At 35.7% G+C, this 21784-nt stretch overlaps 1 protein-coding gene across 2 annotated transcripts in view; it reads right to left on the bottom strand.

Annotated features, from left to right (window-relative positions):
- Positions 1-21784, bottom strand: part of slc7a5 (solute carrier family 7 member 5) — a 38079-nt gene that overhangs the window by 7126 nt on the left and 9169 nt on the right. The window contains exons 3-9 of one of the 2 annotated variants that reach the window (XR_015525881.1): positions 10498-10603; positions 9378-9422; positions 7911-8034; positions 5596-5699; positions 5105-5377; positions 4275-5040; positions 3932-4203 (exon numbers count right to left, since the gene is read on the bottom strand). Coding sequence is in view for 1 of the 2 variants with exons in the window: in NM_001128358.1 (NP_001121830.1) it covers positions 3308-3457; positions 5281-5377; positions 5596-5699; positions 7911-8034; positions 9378-9422; positions 10498-10603 (626 nt within the window). In the remaining variant the exon portion in view is untranslated. Of the gene's footprint in view, positions 1-3307; positions 3458-3931; positions 4204-4274; positions 5041-5104; positions 5378-5595; positions 5700-7910; positions 8035-9377; positions 9423-10497; positions 10604-21784 lie in introns of those variants that run through there. The other variant, NM_001128358.1, reaches the window with a different exon arrangement.

The following is a 21784-nucleotide window of genomic DNA, read 5'->3' on the forward strand; positions in this document are numbered from 1 at the left end:
AAGGATGTAATTAATTATGTTCAGAAATGTAAAATTTGCCAAAGCACGAAGGCATCTCACCAAACCCCTGCTGGCCTGTTACAACCGCTACCGGTTCCGCAACGGCCCTGGTCCCATATAGCGGTGGACTTCATTACGGATCTCCCTGTTTCCCAGAACAACACAGTCATTCTCACGGTGGTTGATCGTTTCTCCAAGGCTTGTCGCCTAATACCGTTGCCCAAATTGCCCTCTGCCTTTGAAACCGCAGAAGCCCTGTGCAATCATGTATTTCGAATGTTTGGCTTGCCTGATGATATCGTCTCAGACAGGGGATCCCAATTCACTTCCCGGGTATGGTCCGCTCTCTGTAAAAATCTAAATATTAATGTTAGTCTCACCTCAGGGTACCATCCTCAATCCAACGGCCAAACTGAACGTATGAATCAAGAAGTCATTCGATTTCTACGTTCCTACTGTCATCAGCAACAGCACGACTGGAGTCGCTATCTGATGTGGGCAGAATATGCACAAAATTCATTAATAAAGCCAGCCACGGGTATTACGCCATTCAAATGTATTCTTGGCTACCAACCACCCCTGTTTCCATGGTCCGGAGAACCCACTGAGTTACCTGCTGTCACGGATTGGCTGCAGCGGAGTGAGGATGTCTGGAACCAGGCTCACAGACATCTCATGAGGGCAGTCAGGAGGAGAGAGATTCAGGCGAACCGTCACCGACGCCAGGGACCCACGTATCAACCGGGGCAGTGGGTGTGGTTGTCGACACGAGACCTTCGTCTGAGATTGCCCTGCCGCAAACTCAGTCCCAGGTATGTAGGGCCATTCAAAATTGTACGCCAGATTACTCCAGTGTCTTTTCGCTTAGCCTTGCCTAATCATTATCGTATTTCTCCTACTTTCCACATGTCATTACTCAAACCCGCTGGTGGTCCACGAGAGGAGGCGGTTGAGGAGGAATCGGAAACCAGGACCCCTCCACCTGTCATGATCGAGGGCGAGGAAGCTTACCTCGTTCGAGAAGTGCTGGACTCTCGACGTCGGGGTGGCGCCCTCCAATATCTGGTGGACTGGGAAGGGTACGGTCCAGAGGAACGGTCCTGGGTGAATGCTAGAGATATTCTAGACCCAACTCTCACGGAAGAGTTTCATCAAAGGTTCCCAGAGAAACCAGCCCCCCGACAGCGCGGTAGACCCCGGCGTCAGGTGCCTTCTCGCTTCAGGAGCCGCTCGCAGGAGGGGGGTTCTGTTGTAAATGAGGGCGATGCCAACCCTCTTGTGCACCACCAGAGGGAACCATCGCCAGAATTCTGATTCGACTCACGGACTCAAAATCCCATAAGCCCTGCTACCTGGCACTGATTACGGTCCAGGTGCAACTCATCAGCTCTCGTGTATATATACCACACTCACGCTCCGGTTCGTTGTGAAGTCTTGATTTGCCTGGCTGTCATTTCTGAGCGTTCCATACTCCCTGCTTCGGACTGATCTGTGTTTCTGACCCTGTGCTTGTTATACGATTACGAAAGACATCTGCCTGCCCCTGATCTCCAGCCTGTTATTCTGACCAGTAAGATATCTGCCTGCCTTTGAACTTTTGCCTGTCCCACGTTCTGTCTCCTGGATTGCCCCTTTGTGTTTGTTTGTATGTGTGCTCTTAATAAAGCTTGCAAATGGATTCAATGCCTTCTGACTCTTCACAACAAATACATCCTACATTTAGGATAAAATTTTAAACATTTTTTAAAAATACATATTAATACATGTTTATCAAATAAGCACAGTATTAATTTTTTTTCTGTTAAAATATAATATAATATAAAAAAATAATATAATAAATTAAAAATAATAATATAATATAATTCATTAAAGATATTAAATAATATAATATAATATAATTAATTAAAAATAAAATAATACAATATAATATATTAAATTAAAAAATAATAATATAATATAATAAATTAAAGTTAATAAAGTATAAAATAATATAATAAATAAAAAATAATAATATAACATAAAATAATATAATAAAATAATAAGATAATATAATGTAATAAATTTATAATAATATAATATAATAAATTGAAATAATATAGTATAAAATAAAATAATATAATAAATAAAAAGTAATAATATAAAATAAAATAACATAATAAAATAAAAATAAAAAATTATAATATAATATAATGTATTAAATTTGTATTATTATATTATAATATAATAAATTAAAGGGCGACGTAGTGGTGCAGTAGGTAGGGCTGTCGCCTCACAGCAAGAAGGTCACTGGTTCGATCCTTGGTTCAGTTGGTGTTTCTGTGTGGAGTTTGCATGTTCTCTCTGCATTCGCATGGGTTTCCTCCGGGTGCTCCGGTTTCCCCCACAGTACAGGTAAATTGGGTAAGTTAAATTGTCCGTAGTGTATGAATGTGTGTGTGGATGTTTCCCAGAGATGGATTGCGGCTGGAAGGGCATCCACTGCGTAAAAATGTGCTGGATAAGTTGGCGGTTCATTCCGCTGTGGCGACCCCGGATTAATAAAGGGACTAAGCTGACAAGAAAATTAAATGAAACATTAAATAATAAATTTAAAAATAATAATAATACATAATAAATTGAAAATAATATAGTATAATATATATTTTTAAATCATATAATATAATGATATATAATATTTTTAAGCATTTAGTTGAATATTTTATATTTTATATAATTTTTTGTCTATTTAATATATCCTAGTTGAGTAAAAGTTTGGAAACATTTATCTCACCCACCCTAAACAAACAACAGAACAGCAATCAATTATTTTTAGTGAATTCTATGTTTTTCCAATTGTATATATCATCTAAAAATACAATATTTTTATATTAGAATATTTTTTAATACTCTTTCAACCTACTGCATTACAGCTACTCCAGCCATCCCTCCAACAGTTAAAATCATCAGTAAAACATCTAAGTGCTGAGTACCGACAGACAATGCGCTGTCCCTAATGAGCGAAAGATTATGAGCAATAAGCAAATGGCCTCTTTCACTCCAGCGCCTCCAAACCTCTGATGAACATCTCTCTCTGTGTGTCCGGCAGATGAACGCAGGCCACCGAATGCAGAGATGAGACTCACAAAAGAGCCTGTGTGTTACCGTGCCGTTGCCGGATATGTCCGGTTTCAGTCAGAAAAAAAAAGCAGGTCACTTCCCAAAACGAAAGAATGACCTGGTTCACTCGGTGGAAGTGTTTTTGTTTTTACTTGCAGATGTTTAGCCAATCAGAAGCTGTTTTGATTACTGACTCCGCCCACTGGTTTACCTTAATTGGTCGTTCCAGCTCAGGTTTCTTGTAGCGTAGCCACATCATTCCAACAATGGCCATCGCAATGCAGAGCCAGTTGAAGAAGCTGAAGAAGTTGATGACGGAGAAAATGTCATTGGAGAACGCGTACAGGAGAGTCATGATGCACTGAAGGGGGGAGAAAAGAAAAGAAAAAAAATTGTGATTTAATTCTTTTAATAATATGCTAATTAATATGCTAAATCCTGCTAATCATTCAAATATCTGCACTTAATTTTAAAGTTTAAAGTCCATGAAATTTCCTAATGTTTGAGCAACAAACAGAACAGAAAAGACGATTCAAAAGAATGATTCACTCCAAAATAAGAACTGCTTAAACTGATTCACTAAAACAAAAACATAAAAAAGCAGAATCAAAAAGATCAAATTTGTTAAAATACTATGAAAAAATCTAATCGAAAGGAAAGATTTAAGCATCAAACAGAACTGATTAAACAATTCACTTAAAAAATACTCAAAAATGATTCACTTTAAAAAAGGACTGTCTAAACTGATTCACTAAAACAAGAACATTAAAAAAACAGAAGCAACTCGTTTGATATATTTAATTTGTTCAAATACTATGAAAAAAAATAATCGAAGTGAATGATTTGGGCAACAAACAGAACAGATTAAACGATTTGTTCGAAAAAAGAAGAATGATTCACTCCAAAATAAGAACTATTTAAACTGATTAACTAAAACAAAAAACATAAAAATTAAAAAAAACGAAGCAACTCATAAAAAAGATTACATTTGCTCAAATAATATGACAAAAAAATCGAATGATTTGAGCAACAAATAGAAGGAATTAAATGATTCATATAAAAAATGACTGAAATGAATTATTTACTCCAAAATAAGCACCATTTAAACTGATTAATTAAAAAAAGACTCAAAAGAATGATTCATTATTCGATTCAACTATTTAACTAACTATTTAAACTGATTAACTAAAACAAAAAACATAAAAAAAAAACGAAGCAACTCATAAAAAAGATTACATTTGCTCAAATAATATGAAAAAAAATTAAGTGATTAGAGCAACAAATAGAAGGAATTAAATGATTCATATAAAAAATGACTGAAATGAATTATTTACTCCAAAATAAGCACCATTTAAACTGATTAATTAAAAAAAAGACTCAAAAGAATGATTCACTCCAAAAAAAACTGTTTAAACTGATTCACTAAAACAAGAACATTAAAAAACAGAACCAACTCATTAAAAAGATTACATTTGCTCAAATATTATGAAAAAAAACTAATCAAGAATAATGATTTGAGCAACAAACAGAGGCATTTAAACGATTCACTTAAAAAAACGACTCAATCGAATGATTCACTCCAAAATAAAAACTGTTTAAACTGATTCACTACAACACAAACAATAAAAAACAGAACTAATTTATTAAAAAGATAAAATTTGCTCAAACGCTATAAAAAATCTAATCGAAATGAATGATTTGAACAACAAACTAAACTGATTAAACGATTCACTTAAAAAAAGACTCAAAAGAACAATTCACTAAAATAAGAACTGTTTAAACTGATTCACTAAAACAAGAACATAAAAAACAGAACTAATTTAATAAAAAAGATCAAATTTGCTCAAATACTACAAAAAAAAAAACATTAAAAGGAATGAGTTGAGCAACAAACAGAACAGATTAAACGATTTGTTAGAAAAAAAGACTCAAAAGAATGATTCACTTCAAAAAAAAGAACAACTGTTTAAACTGATTCCCTAAAACAAGACTCAAAAGAATGATTCACCCCCAAAAAAAGAACAACTGTTTAAACTGATTCCCTAAAACAAGACTCAAAAGAGTGATTCACTTCAAAATAAGAACTGTTGAAACTGACTCACTAAAACAAAAACATAAAAAAATGATTCACTCATAAACTGGACATGATATTAAGAGTTATGGGCTTGATTTTGGGACACCTACAGTAAATATGAGTGAAGGCAGAGGAGTCAGCAGGTCAGGGTGGATCATGGACAGCAAACTGGGAAGATGACCTTCTCTGGAGCCCACGAAGAACAGCCTGAAGACACACAGATCCAGTTTTGTCCATTACGTCCAGCACTAACCACCATTATAAACAATATGTGCAGTGGAAAAGCCTGCAGGCTGACTTAACAACAACAACACTAACCAGACAGATTAATCAAATAAACAACTTAAAGTAAAGTGATCTGATTAACGCAACCTCTCCCAACACTGGATATTTATAACAAGACTGTGTGTGTGTGCGCGCATTACCTAGATGAAGTAAACAGAGAGCCGTTCACAGAGCCAAAGCAGGACAGGCCAACAAACACGGGGATTATCCAAGCCATTGGACCCAAGTGGTAGTTTCCAAAGTCCTGAAATAAACCCAAAACAGCTTAATTATCATGGTACTTTAATAACTACTAATTAAAGGGAGGCTAGTAAGTAGCTTAATGAATTGGTCACACTTTACAATAAGGATTCATTAGTGAATGGATTTACTAACATGAACTAATAATGAAAAATACTTGAGCTGCATTTATTAATTATAAGAGAGAGGAATATGCGGATTCATGTGTCAAAATTTGATTGAGGACCGCCACACCCCTTTAAGGCAGGACTTCCGCTTTAAGGCCGGCTTATGTCAAAGTCATGAAGGACTTTAAATTCCCGGTCAAATTTGGTCAGATGAAGTCAATACAGACTAAAATGGAAACGTTATGTCTATGGACGACAATTGGGACGAACACCTTATGAGAAAGTTGACGATGGCTCCTGTTTAGAACGACGGAGATCTGGCCAGACATGTTTGTAGAACAGGCACGTGCAAACATAGGGCTCAACCTATGCAGTGCACATGCCCTTTTTAGTCTTGGATAAAAAGTGCCCTTCCATAATGATCTGAAGTGCTACAGCAACCCCACACCCCCACACCCCCCCACCCCCCGCTCTTCGAAATTTTTTGACCTGCACATGCCTCTTGGAAGGTCTCTGCACGGGCCTGTTGTAGAATAAGAACCAGTCTTCAGCCGTCAGGATCAGACAGAGGTCCTGAGGAGTGTGCGGTTCTCCAGAGTCTGTTATGTACCACAAGGTGACTGACCTTTCCTTTTTGTCAAATAAGTAATGACAAATGTGCTCGCTGGGCATGGCAAAGTTTTTTTTCATGTATCGTCTATTCTCATGAAGAACATTTGTTAGTTACATGCTGCTAATCCTTTTTCTAGGAGCCATCGTCAACTTTCTCATTATGTGTTCGTCCCATTTCTGTGCATCACAATTTGGGTCTGTAGATTACAATAAATATTTTTAAATGCTGTTTACTCCACATTTGCTTTTTTTTCGCTTGCATTGAGCCTTAAATTTCCACTGTAGTACCACTTACAACAAACTTTGTTTTTTTTTTCATATCTACAATCAGATTTTCTTTTTACAGAGGTATTTGTCTGATTATACATAGTTTGGCCTGAATATGCACATGATTTACAGATTTATTTATATTGACAATCTGGTTTTTGCTTTTACAGAGGGATTTGTCTGATTATACAGATAATTTACAGTTTTATTCATATCTACAATCTGATTTTTGTTTATACAAATAATTTATCTGAATATACACATCATTTACAGTTTTATTAATATCTACAATCTGATTTTTCTTTTTACAGAGGGATTTGTCTGATTATACAAGTGATTTGCCTGAATATACACATAATTTACAGTTATATTAATATCTACAATCTGATTTTTGTTTATACAAATAATTTATCTGAATATACACATCATTTACAGTTTTATTAACATCTACAATCTGATTTTTGTTTTTACAGAAGGATTTGTCTGATTATACAAATAAATTATCTGTACCTGAATATACAAACAAATTTACAGTTTTATTCATATCTACAATCTGATTTCTTTTTTACAGAGGGATTTGTTTGATTGTAAGAATAAATTGCCTGAAAATACACATAATTTACAGTTATATTAATATCTACAATCTGATTTTTCTTTTTACAGAGACATTTGTCTGTTATACAAATAATTTATCTAAATATACACATAATTTAGAGTTATATTAATATCTACAATCTGATTTCTTTTTTACAGAGGGATTTGTTTGATTGTAAAAATAATTTGCCTGAATATACACATAATTTACAGGATTATTCATATCTACAATCATTTTTTAAAATTTATTTTACAAATAGTTTACTTGAATATAAGCATGGTTTTGATTTTATTCAAATCTAGAATCAGATTTAGCTTTTTACAGAGGGTTTGTCTGATTATACAAATAATTTGAATATACACATAATGTTACGCGATACTTGCTCTGTAATAAAAAAATGAAAAGAATAAACAAAAAATAATAATAGTAATAACAAGTAATAAAAAGTGTTCAAGAAATGCAAGAAATGTATGCAAATTGGCACATTTCAATGATTTTTCCAAGTCTTGATGCAATCAATCACATTTATTAGTATGGTAACTATTTGTTTTACTATATATTTACCTGCAGTGTCTTGCATTTAAAAGCATAGGTAAAAATATGGACAATAATATTTCTATGACACGACACTTACCACAGCAACGGCCTCAGACGAAAGCATTTTCTCTGGACTGAGTGTGGTGAAGTAGGCCAGGTTGGTCAGCACATAGACAACGGTGACGATGGGGAGCGAGATGATGATGGCCCGAGGCAGATTTCTGTAAAATGTTGGCACACACTCCATTATATAATCCAGCTTTTGCAAAAACTTTACCGTGTTATATTATTAATTACACAATTGTTGTGCACTCAGCTTTGTTGTGCACCTATACATTTGTACAACAGTTTTATTTTGGTATTATTGACATTTTAGATTTCATTATTAGCTTTTTTTATTATTATTCTGTCTTTTACATTTTAGATTTAGTAAAAGTGTTAATGTAAAATAAATGTGCCTAAAAAAAACTATTTCAGTTTTCCCAGAACATGACGTCATTTTTTTTCTAAATGGTCTTTAATTATTTTGTGCCAAATAACATTATAGGTCAGTCATGTATAATAAAAACATATAGCTACAAACATAAATTGTATGAACAACCACTATTCAGTTCACTTCACTATTATGTGCCAAGAGAAAAAAAATAATTAAATCACTCACGCAGTCTAATCTTCAAGAAGAGCCCACAGTAACCTCTTCTATCATGTATTCTGTCTGACATGAGATCGCTTTGCTTCTGTCTCTCGCTATCCTGATCCATTCGTGCAGTTTCAGTTTTTCAAGATCTCGTTTGATCAGGCTCTTTATTAGATTTACCCGTGGTTTTAACAAATGAAATTATGCATGACTCTCTCTTTGGCATTTTGAAAACACAAAAATTATTTAGGTAGGCCACTATGCTATTATTAATTTTTGCTGCTCACTGTGCACGAAACAATCACCAACCAATGAGAGTGATTGTAAACATAAAAAAGCCGAAAATATTGTTGAGGGCCAATAGTTAAACGTCACTTTTGCTTTAACTTGTGCATGGCGACTACCGTCGTGTGTGTGTGTGTGCCTTCAATTGCACTCATTCACTTTCTCTCTCTCTCTCACACACACACACACACACACGTACTGTAGGTATTTACCACACCTAAGTTAATGTCGGATCCGTTAAATTACATTACAGAACACAAAACATGAATTTCTGAACAGGTATTCCAGCAAGATTAGGCTTGAATTAAGCACTGATTGTAATTTAGCTCAATATTTATTTACAAAAAGAAACAATATATGTATTCTTCGAAAGATTTCTATAATAGTAAATGAGCAAACTAAATTACATAAAATTTTAAAATGACCAAAAAACTGGTTTTAATCAATAGGAACAACAAAGATTTGGAAAAATATGTATTTTAATATGTAATCAAATGACTCAAAATATGGCATGTAAAATAAATATTCATTTAATTTCTTCAGATATTATATTCCTCCTTTAAGGGAAAATAGTGAAATAAGGAAAATATTTTATTTATTTATTTATTTATTTTTAATCATGAAAAAAATGGTCAGACTTACTTGTATGGCTCAATCATCTCCTCTGTGACAAAATTCAGATAATTCCTTGTAAACAAAAAAAAAGAGGAAAAAAAGGAATTATAAAATAAAGCATTTCTAACAAATTCAACAGCTAACAAACAAAAAAATCAAGATGTAAAAGTGAAAACAAATTACAATAACAACAACAACAACTCTCTCCTGTTTCCCATCCCTGATAGTTAAACCTGGGTCAACCCGATCACTCGACGCAGAACTATAAACCAGGCTTAAGGCTCGACTCCCACTAGTACCAATATACAGCCACATCGCACAGCTACTCGTGTAATATTGCTCATATATATATATATATATATATATATATATATATACAAATGTGTGTGTGTGTGTGTGTGTGTGTGTGTGTGTGTGTGTGTGTGTGTGTGTGTGTGTGTGTGTGTGTGTTAAATGAATTTGTTATATCTTTTGATAACTTGGCCTGTTTGTGTGATTGGGGAGCAGGAAAGGCTGCTTGCCTTCTTTTAGTAGAGAGTCATCCTCACATGCTTTCGCTACATATCAACAACAATAATAATAATAATTATTATTATTATTATTATTATTATATTCAAAAAAATTGAGAAAAATTAAATTATTAAATTAGAGAGTGAGAAGAAATGATTTTGAATTGCATTAAAGTGTTCCCCAGAGATGGATTGCGGCTAGAAGGGCATCCGCTGCGTAAAAACTTGCTGGATAAGTTGGTGGCGTTGTGCCATCGTGGCGACCCCGGATTAATAATGGGACTAAGTCGACAAGAAAATGAATGAATGAGTGCATTAAAGTAGATGTATGAAATATTGTGTTTATAGTACTCCCTGCAGAATCAACCAAATATCCAAAGTATGAGTCACTCAGCTTATTTACATAAAAAAAACACTGTGGTGTTGTCAAAACCATTATTTGCTATGCAGAATGGAAATCTGGGCCATTGAGATTTTATTGTGGTCGGGGCTACATGGCATGATCAATTAAAGACATATAAAACAAAAACATCAATCACTGTCACACACAAAAAAAGAGACTTACATCGCATTACATTACCAATAAATTCTAATTCTTCACACTTTCTCTCAATTCTAAAGTAGATTTGCGAACTCACCATCCTCCGTAAGCAAACAGCCCACTGTAAAGAGCCAATCCGATGTTGCCAAAGTCTGTGTTGCTTCCTTTGAACGAATTTTCAGGGAGAAGCTCAACGGTATCACCTATAACACAACAAAACAAAACAGCGTGAAACATGAGACCACAATGCTGTTGTAAACTATATCAGGGACATTACGCAACACAAACATCCCAAAAAGTCATAACAGCCAGGGAGGGCTCAGATATTCCCACAATATTCTCCCATGAGAGGAACAAACAAGCTTGTATGGAAGAGTTCAAGGTGGAAGACTGCTTGGCGCTATCAAAAACAATGAGCCGATCATGCTGATCTTCTAAAGGCAAGTTGTGGGCAGTAGGTCGGCGTGCAAGGTCACAGAGAAAAACTGTAGAGAAAATGAAGGGTTTGCACATTCTTGAACACCCAAAAGCCTGTGCATTTCCCACTGGATCAACAGATGAACATAGTGTTGTTTCAGGCTGAGGCCCTGCTTTCTGTCTCTGCCGTGAGAAAACTGGGGGAGAACGAGCCTCTGTGTATATGTGTCTAATAAGGGCTTCCCTAAAAGATTTACGTCTTCACCTTTAATGGTACTGTAAGTACAGCAAATACTGTAGTTCAGCAAACAAGCATGGACAGGTGTGTAGAGTAGGTCAAAAAAACTAGTTGAACAGGTTTGAAGAAAAGTATGTGGAGTACAGTAGAATCTGAGATTAAATGATAATAAACGACTTACTACTAATTAAAAAGTTAATTCATTTGTAATTACGTACTCAACAGTCACTTTATTGGTACACTTGTTCAACATTGCAGCAACTCAAAGTATTAAGGCACATAGACATGGTCAAGACGATGTGTTGAAGATCAACCAAAGGGGTCATTTGCATGACGTTTGCAGCCAAAAAATAATTAAAAATATGGACATTTTTATGAGTTTTGTCTGTTTGTGTACATGACAACAGTGTTTCAAGAGTTCGCCCTTAGCTGATGATTGATTATGAAGCTAGTTTGGCATGCTGTCCCGGGAGAGAGCCCTGAACTCGTGAGATCCTCGAGCCCGGGGCTCCCTACCGTTGCATGTCGAGAGGGGAGTCCTAGTTCAGGTAGGTCTCGAGAACTCTCCTGCTTGATGATGTTGGAAGTAGATTGATGCTGTGAAGTGTCTATGCTGTCAATTTGCTTAAGTTACATGTTTTTGGTCTGTGGGAGGAAATCGGAGAGCCCGGTGAAAACCCACGCAAACATGAGGAGAACATGCAAACTCCACCAAAGCCGGTGACATTCTTGCTGTGCGACCGTGCTGCTAACCACTAGGCCTCCGTGCTGCCCTGACAAGGAAATGGGAGGAGTAGGGGTGGAAGGGGGGATTCTTCAAGACGAAGATGACTAAAGTAAGATACTCTGGTTATTTATAGTGGTTAAGGAGTCGTCTGATTGGTAAATCAGTGTTAGCTAATGTGGACCAGGTGCTATCAATCCTAAGCACGTGCTCCTCTCGAAATTAGTTTATAAATAAACTTCACTTTGTGACTGAAAATCTATAAATCTGCAAATGTGATATCACATGGTTTCAAAGTGGGTGTTTTTGAAAATGTCTTGTTCTTGTAAAATGTCTGAAAATGCACATATTTAGGGCCCTATCACACACCTGGCACAATATGGCGCAGAGCGCGTAGGACAATATTTGTTGCTATTTTCAGACCAGTGCAGGTGTCATTTTCATGCTTTGCGCCACGTTGTTTAAATAGTAAATCCATTTGCACTACTTTGTGGACTTATGCGCATGCTGGTCTGAAAAGGAGGTGTGTTAAGGCTCATTTTTGGCTCGTAACTGTTATGATGCAACTGATATAGACTCTTATTGACCAACTAAAAGCTGGTCTAAAGTTGATGTGGGAGAGTTTTTGTAATTTAAAGAGCACCTTAGTGATGCGCCTATGTGGGTCTAAGACATACTTACATATTGCTTAATACACAGGATGTGCAGCAATACACTAATATTTTTACTTATAAACAATAATAAAGGATTAAAATCTAAAAACACTATTTTCTACATAAATATAAATGCCTTCTTCACCTCAGGGGGCTTAAGAATCTGGCTCTGTTGTAGTCTGTTTATTCATGACAATTCGCATTTGTATAATGTTATAATTATCAGTAGTACTTTTTATTATATGCATATTTATATATTTTTTGATTTGTCCACCTGTCAGGTTTGGGAGGTGTACACATCACCATATAGGGCTTTAGACTTTGCACTTAGATTGTTAAAATAGAGTCTGTAGGTGTTTAGAAAGGGATAGACTAAAGGCAAGAGCAAAAAAATGACGGAGTGTGTAGTTTGTTGTTGTTTTGTTTTGTTCAAATGCTATCGCTTCCTCAGCAAAGTATGGAATTTCTTCACTTTACAACCAAAAGGGGAGATGCAAACACTGCAAATTCTACACACACACACAAGTGCCGAGCCACTGACTGCACATTAGGGGTGTTAAATTGAATTGTTTCTTCGGTGCACCACGATGCAGATGCAGACAATTCAGTATTGGTTCAGTAATAATCATAACCGGTTATTATACACTGACTTCATTTATCTCATTTGGGCTCTGTCGCGAGAAAGGTGAGCGCGTGTTTTTGCAACACTTCAGGTGCCATATACTTTAAACCTCAGAAACTGTGCACAATTTCACTGCGTATGTGTGTTTTCCGGACAGTCTTTCACTTACACTTACAGCAGAAGCACCTATTTCTCTGCGATTGAGGGAATGAAAGTGAACTACATTTTTCTCACTCTCTGTGGCCCATTCCACCTGTTGGCGTGACTTTTCCTCTCAGCTGCTGGCGTGACTTTTTCTCCCCTCTCTTTTCCTCTCGGCTGTTACAACGATCCTTCTGGATATAGGTCTGCATTCCCGCAGCTGTACCTGTGCATTGTCGTGGGACCCGACCAGATTTCATGCGGCGCGGGAATAAATTTCCGAATAAAGCAGTCGGTAAATCTGGTTTAAATTTAACAGGAGTGGGCGGTCTCACAATTTTGCTTCCGAGCGACCAAGCAAGCACGTGTGTGTGTGTGTGTGTGTTTACAGACAGCTTGTTAAAGCCAACCCTCAAAAAATAACACTGTGTATGGAAAGCATCGTCAATGCACCTTGATGCACGGAGATATCGAATTGAACTGAATCGATGGCATGAAAATTGTAACCAAACCGAACCGTGAGACCAGTATAGGTTCACACCTCTACTGCACATCGTCACTTCTCTACAGGAGCTGTTTATTAAAATGGTGAGGGAACCAAATATTGGCCTGGCACACATAATACAGCTTATTCGGTTGTAAACATGGATCATTTTGAAAACGTGTAATCAGAAATCTTTTTTAAAATTCAAAAGTATTTTTTTGGCTAAATTATTGTTGTGCATATGCCGACCTAAGCATTAAAATGGGGTAGAAAAAGAATTGTGACTTTAAAGGTGGCATAGTGTTTGATGCCAGATTTCATAAACTAGTGATCTAATGGGATTTTCATGCACAGCCATCTGTAGTGTCTTCAGAGTATGGTCAATATAGAGTAGGTTAAAATAAATAGTGATCATTAGCTGATTAGCTAAAAATGCCTTAATTCATACCAGAGGCAGACCAGACTGGTTCAAGAAGAAGGAAAGGCAATAATAACAAAACAAAGAAATGCTTTGCAAAGAAATGCTCAGCTCACCAAAATAGGACAATAAACATTGGCAACGGGTAGTCAGGTCTGGTTAGTCTTGATTTCTGTTGTTACATAAAGCTGGTAATTTGGTGCAAATAACATGAAAGCATTGATCCATCCTGCATTGTATTAACAGTTCAGGCTGCTGATGGTGTAATGCATATTTGTGGATGGTGGTTGGTTTCTTGGAAAACTTTTGAGGTCCTTGTTAACAATTAAGAATTGTTTAAAGGGAAAGTTCAGCCAAAACTGAAGATTCTGTCATTATTTACTCACCTTTTACTTGTTCCAATCTTCTTTTTTCTATTGCACACAAAATAAGACATTTTGAAGAAAGCTGAAAACCGGAGCCATTGACTTCCATAGTGTTTGTTCTTATCAACTATAGAAGTCAATTGTTACAGGTTTTTAGCTTTCTTCAAAATATCTTCTTTAGTGTTCAACACAAGAAAAAAGATTTAGAACATTGGTAGTCTTGAGTATATTAAACGTTTTAGATGAACTATCGCTTTAAATGGCACAGCCTACCTGAGTATAGGCATGGCCACACTGCACTTCTTGCCCATTGGCTTCCATTTATACTCATTCTTGTGAACGTGCCCGAATGGAAACGCAAGCTCATGTTGCAAGTTTCGCATGCTGCTGTGTTACAAAGTTAAAGTTTGGTGAACTCTGACCTGTGAATTCACATCATGTGAATGTGTGAGACTGATAGAAGATCAATACATGACCTGTACAGAAATTTAGAACATAAAGCAGTCGCTGATTTTATCAGTGTCTCAACACCTTGCCATATCTAGGCATGGGACGATAACCGCGATAACTGCTTTAGTCAAGGTTTTAAAACCGCAAAAATGTTATGTTATACCTTTAATATGGTTTATGTTTTTTTTATTTATTTTTTTTTTTACATGTTTTTAAAACTATTTAATTTAGTTATTTAGGGCAACAGTATTGAAAAGGACCCTCCGAAATATTTTAAATGTTTATTAAAATAAAATATATTGTGTTCAATAGTGAAAAAGTAGTTTAACCCAGATATTTAAAAGGAACTCATTATGGAGTAGTAATTACAATACGTATTTATTTAAGGTTATCTTACTGTCACAATCTTATACTGGCCCATGCTTGATCATATCCCACCCTTTTTTTCCCACAAAATCACAAGACATGCTTAAATTCTAGTTTGATTGCAGTTTATTACTGCAAACCATGACCATCCCTTTATCACCACAAGTGTATTATCTTAAGTCTGATTTATACTTTTGCGTCAAGTGCACATGTAAGGTCCGGTGCAGGACCATAAATGCACAACTACTTGCAAGGCAAGTGCAGTGAGTCACGGTGATCACTCGACGCAGAAGTATAAAGCAGCCTTTATGATGACTACTTCCAGCAGAATATGTTCAAGGATATGACCATCATTTCACAAAACTGCATCATAAACTGGTTTCTTGATCATGACATTAAGTTCTCTAAAAATCCAATCGGCTCCAGTCCCCAGATCTCAACCCAAGTGAGCACTTTTGGTTTGTGGTGGATTGGGAGACTTGCATCAGGGATTTGCAGCTAGCAAATCTTTCATTGAAGCACTTTGTTGAATCTACGCCACCAAGAATTGAACAGTTTTGAAAGCAAAATACGATCCAACCCAATACTAGCAAAGTGAATTAATTAATTGGTAGTCGAGTCATTAAATGACTTGTCCTGAGGCAACAAAATTAGACTTGACTTCGTTTGGAACACTACCTAGTAGACTTATAAACATCTCCCCATGTGAGAGTGACTGCAGCCCAAGGCGAGCTCATGTGAATCAGTGTGATCAATGGATGCCAATGCTGCGTGGTCACATGACACAGCAGGCAAAAAAGTGTGTGTGTGTGTGTGTGTGTGTGTGTGTATGTGTGATTGTAGGCCTGAAGCAGTCAGGCGCAGAACGAGACTGAAAGCCTGTATAAACTCTTTGTATAAACTTGAGTATTACAGGCTCAGACCGGAGCTTCAGAGAACCGCATCAGACCAGAAGACCCCAATCTCTGTCTGAGAGAAATGCTTCAACAGCAGATCTCAGCTTACATTAGACTGAAGAGTTCCTAAAAAGCAAATGTCAGCATCCGTTGTGCAACCTCTGTTGCATCTGTTTGGACAGTTTAACGAACACTAAGATGTTTGAGAGATGAGGAGGAAAAGTAGGGCATCTGGTCAATTGGACATATGCATTGACATACTAGAAAGTATTTCTTTTTAGCATTGAGGAAAATAATATTAAATGATGCTCAATACTGAATTCTGAAAGATTAATTCAAAACATTTTGCTGTACAATATGTAATATATTTGTTTTGTGGTTTTCAACAGGATAGTAAAAAATAGTATATGAGCAAAAATTAGAACAATTTCTGAAGGGATATGGGACAGTAAAAATGAAAAAGTGGTAGCTGAAATTTCTGATATTGCATGTCATTATACAATATAAACTATAATTAAAATATTAAAATAGAAAACAGATATTGTCATAACATTTCATATACTGTTTTTATTTCATTTTAATGAACTAAATATAAAAAATAACTGATATAAAAAAATATTATTAAATAATTTATGTATTCATTAATTTCCCTTTGGCTTAATCTCTGATTTATCAGAGGTCGCCACAGGTAAATGAATGGCTAATTTATGTATTAAATAATTGTTAAAGGGTAATGAAACATAAAAATAAAAAAAATGTAAGATGCTGACAGTCATATCTGTGTCCCAAGTTGCTAAAAACACTATTAGGACACATATATTTAAAAAAAATCAAAGAAGAAAGAAAATTTGAAGCTACATTATGGCGATGAGCTCACTGTTTAAATTCCAGCGTAGAGATCAGCTGTCTGTACCAGCTGATACAAAGTGACCTCATTGAGTTTTCATTACATCTGGTAAGAAAGACTTGGTTCGAACCAATCAGCGAGTTCTATTGTAAATGAGATGCAACTTTGTTAATACGCATGATATAGCTTCAGGAGACTCTTTTTACTTGTTACAGTGTTCAGAGAAACGACACGTTGTGTTGCCAACCGTAACTCAAACAAGTACAAGAATTGTTTGGAGATATAGGTCATCAATGTTGTGTTTATAAACATGCTTCAACAAAGGTTTTGTTTCTATTTCCCCACTATTAGTGTACAGCTGGTGTGTGAACCCAGATTTGTGTATTACAGTAGTCTGCTAACATGCAACAAAAATATGTTTGCAAGAAACATTTTTTTAACTGACAGCTTTTTGGATCTGCAAATGGTGATATCCAGATTCGACACTGGTCTCCATTTAAAAAACGAGGCAGTTCCAATTGCTGTTGATTGTCTTGTTTCTACAGATTTGGTAAGTGTGTTCTTTGTTTATGTTTATTCAGATGGCAAAGTTAGTTAGTATCGTCAGCAGTACTCTTTCAGTTTTTAAAGACATACCTTAATCAAAATGATTTAGTTACTAAGTTTACAGATTTATCACTACTATATTATGGACAGAAAATCCAACATTTTTTCGGCGCTCACAAAACTCAGGGGTAGTGTGGACAAAAGGCCAAACCGTAGCAAAACATGCGTTTTAAAATGAAAACATATTAGTGTAAACGGGGCCTGCGTCTGTGTCTCCCCTGTGTCTGTGTGTTTGTTTAGTCAGTGTCAAAATTAGCTGTTGTGCACATAACGTAACTCCTCTTTTCATGCAAACCCCACCTATTTCGCCACTCGACACTCCCACCTAAACAAAACTGGACTCACTCACTTTCCTGACTTTAGACTAAAAGTGTGAAAACACACTGATGAGACAGGGGGTTTCATGGCCCTTTAAAATATTAAATAATAACCCCAAAATTAAAGAGTAATCCTTTATTTAACATCACTAAATAAGACACAAACAGGTCTATCATCCTTATATCAAAGTGAAGTGGGTTGATAATTCCCATAAAACAACATAAAAAACAACAACAACAATAACGCAGGAAGTGTTACACAATTCACAGCTAGGTTTACAGTCACATTGGTTTTATATTAATTTCCATTATGACTTATTAGAATCCAATATTTACTCTCCAAAACAAAGAAATTCCTACTTGTCAGCATACAGTATAGGCCTAATTACCAATACTTAAAAAGCATAGCTTCTGTTTAGCATCATTTACTGGTGCAAACAAACCCTTAAACCCTTTTTTTGAGGCCCCCAAAAAAGTTCCACCTGCAATGTTTATGCGAACAAGTTGGTGGAGTCTTAGATGCAGGGTGGATTCCCCTGACGTCCCAGCGGAGCTCGAGATGCTTGAGTAACCATGAGGTGTCTTGTTGCAGGCTACTTTTTAGCAATGACTCGGCAGGTTGTTGTATTAACTTTTTAGCAATGACTCGGCAGGTGTGGTAACAGAATTAAGAACTAGTGCCTCAAAACAAACACCAGCACAAAGAGACACGCTGAGACCTTTTCCAAACTTCTAAAGGAGATAAGTCTATTAAGTCAAACAGAAGCCACATTGTGCACAGAGAAATGTCACGGTGTGAATTAAACTCTTTCATCGGTAATCCTGCATGTGTTGGTTGTCAATTCAGTCATCCACATATCTTCCTCTGTCATTCTCTCTCCAAAGACAGCGAGGGTGTGTATATCTGTGGTCTTGATTCACAAGGCATGCTGTTTTCACGATTGCTTTGTATTTGCTTATCTAAGTCGCACACAAATACGCCCAGCTGCCCTGGTGTCTTCAGTCAAAGTAGGCCGTTAAATGCAGACTTACTAAAACTGAAAGTCCTGAATGACTGACGTGGAGCACTCTATAAAGGCATCGACCTCATAATCTGATTAAAATTGTTTCAAACTGAATTGGATTGAACATATAACAATTAAGTTGTTCCAAAAAACGTAAGAATTGTGCTGTTTCAACTCATTTCAAATAAGTAGTTTGAACAAGCAGAAAAAAAAAATATATTTTTTTTTTTTTGAGAAAATTTGAATCAGATTATGAGGTTTATGCCTATGTAGAGTGCTTCATGTCAGTAATTTAGGACTTTTAGTTGAAATTCAATTCATTTCCGAACATAAAGGCCACCAGTTTCGTAATTACAAGTGGAAAACTCTTGGAGCCTTGAGTTTTAGAGAAAACATTAGTTACGTAAGAAAAGCTGCATCTGTATCGATAGTAACTTTGTTGAGATTAACAATTTCCAAAATAAGAGTTTGATATATAATTGAAATAAAAATCCTGACTTATTAGCCCTCCTGTATGTTTTTTCCTGAATTTCTGTTTGATAGAAACGATGAATCCTCTTAGAGAGTGATTTGTTTATTTGCGCATGCGCACATTTGTGCAGGTGGAGAAGAACATTAGTTCATTTTTAAGTCTTCTATCGGGTTTGATCTGAACTTCCCATCACTAATATTCAGGTCATCTGGTGAAATTGTATTCATATCGCAATATATATCACAAAAAAAATAAATATCACCATGTTAGATTCTTCCAACATCATGCAGCAGCACTACTCGCTATTATTCCACTTTCGTTTTGAGTGAAAATTTTCAATTTTTGTGTAAACTAATCCTTTAACCACACAAAAAAACCACACCCAAAGGCAAGTCCAAAAACTGGCCAAATTTGAGTGAGTAAGGCCAATTAAAAGACTCGCACCCTACTGGCTTCAATAATCGACAATCAGCATTCCCATTTTTCTTTCTTTCAAAAATAATTTTGCGGCCTGTCAAGACAGATCTGCTTCTGTGGGCAGTAAAAGTGGATGCAGGGCAGATAAAAGATAAAAAGAAAAGCTAATAATCTTTTCAAATTAACCTGTTCTTTCTAGCTGACTCACAACTGAGTCAGTAATACCAGCTCCAGGCTTTTGTTTGTGCATGACGAAATGAATGGACCTTTGTTAATCTACATCTCAGACTGCAAAATCCCCTTATTGAAATCAGTAAACCAAAAAAAAAGTTATTACAGAAACAGTGGGCACAAAAAGCAGAAATGTGTGCATGTTGTTCCTCTTAGAAACTATAAATTTCAATTGCTGGTTTTGATTGTTTAAACAGAAACTACTGTAGGTCATGTCAAGGAAGGTTTTTTCAGCTAGTACTACAAATCTTTGACTGCTTTTTTTCCCTCACTCGTTCTCTAGACTACTGCCGTCAGTGTTTTAGTGTCTCAGTGGCAAACAATCAGAGCTGCTGTTCTGGCGGCACATTCAGCAATAGAAAGCCCTAAAAAAGATGAAGTACCAACATATATTAGCGTCTGAGGAATAAGACTGCTAAATCAAATAGTCAAGTAAACCGTATATTTATGTTATTTTCTCTATAGACCATTTTAATGTGGTCATGTCATTGGCCTATGAACATTTCCTGCTTGTTATCAAACTATTTCATAACTGTAACAAGAGGCAATTCAATCATAACTTCATGTTAAAACAGCTATCATAAAATTATTTATCGATATGTGGCTCTTTTTAGGTTCTCGGAAACTATAGAAATTAAAAATGTAAAACAGGAAATGGAACCGTTGATTTTGCTTACATCCCTCAAAATGGTTCATTAATAATCAGTAATAGAATATTCAACATTTAATTAAAAAATATAATGTAATTATAAGGTTTGTATGCAAACTTGTAAAGTTTATAGCATTTTTGTTCAATTTGATATTATTTTTAGATCTGTGTTAGGTCATTTTTATTCTTCGGTCTTTTGAATCTATCAGGTGGCGTCAATCTAACCTCAGATGCTGTTGGTTGGTTTCTGTTGGTTGTAAACATTTTTTACCAACCAAGTTTGTCGACGCTATTATAACGACACAGATCACTCTGCTTACTCATGCCAGAGTCTTGCTAAAAAAGTGATTGACAGGTGGTAATTTGTGCATTACCTATCTTTATTTATTAAGGATTTGCTTATGGGTAGGGCCAGACAGAATCACATTTTGTGATATTTCAGCGCAGAATTTTGTAAAAAAAAAAATGCTAATTTATGCAGAATGATTTTGGGAGTATCATAACTAAAAACCTAAAATATAAAATAAAAAACAAAACCTTTTAACTTTTTATTTAATGTTTACTATACAAATCCAATAAATACACTTTATTTGGTAAACAAAGCAAGTCTCTCATATAATATATCAACTAAAAGACAATATTACTTAAGTAAATCATATAAATATTTTCATATTAGTCAATAATATTACTGAAATAAATTTGAAAAATAAATAACCATAAATTTATACACATTTACACAAGTAAATAAAAAGAATTAAGGATGGGCTGAAAATTTGCAGAATTCTGCGTGCGTAGATTCCGTGTGGGCCTAGTTATGGGTAAAACAAAGACCAGGCATGCAGGTCAGGTAGGTGAAATGGTAGGCTACAAATAATTTATTCTGAATGAATGAATGAATGAATGAATTAATTTTATTTTATGTTTAGTCCCTTTATTAATCCGGGGTCGCCACAGTGGAATGAACCACCAACTTATTTAGCACATTTTTAGGCAGCGGATGCCCTTACAGCCGCAACCCATCTCTGGGAAACATCCACACACACGAGAGACAATATAGCCTGCTCTAC

This window comes from Danio rerio, chromosome 25 (genome assembly GCF_052040795.2).
Source record: "Danio rerio strain M-AB ecotype USA chromosome 25, GRCz13ab, whole genome shotgun sequence".
Taxonomy (NCBI): Eukaryota; Metazoa; Chordata; class Actinopteri; order Cypriniformes; family Danionidae; genus Danio; species Danio rerio.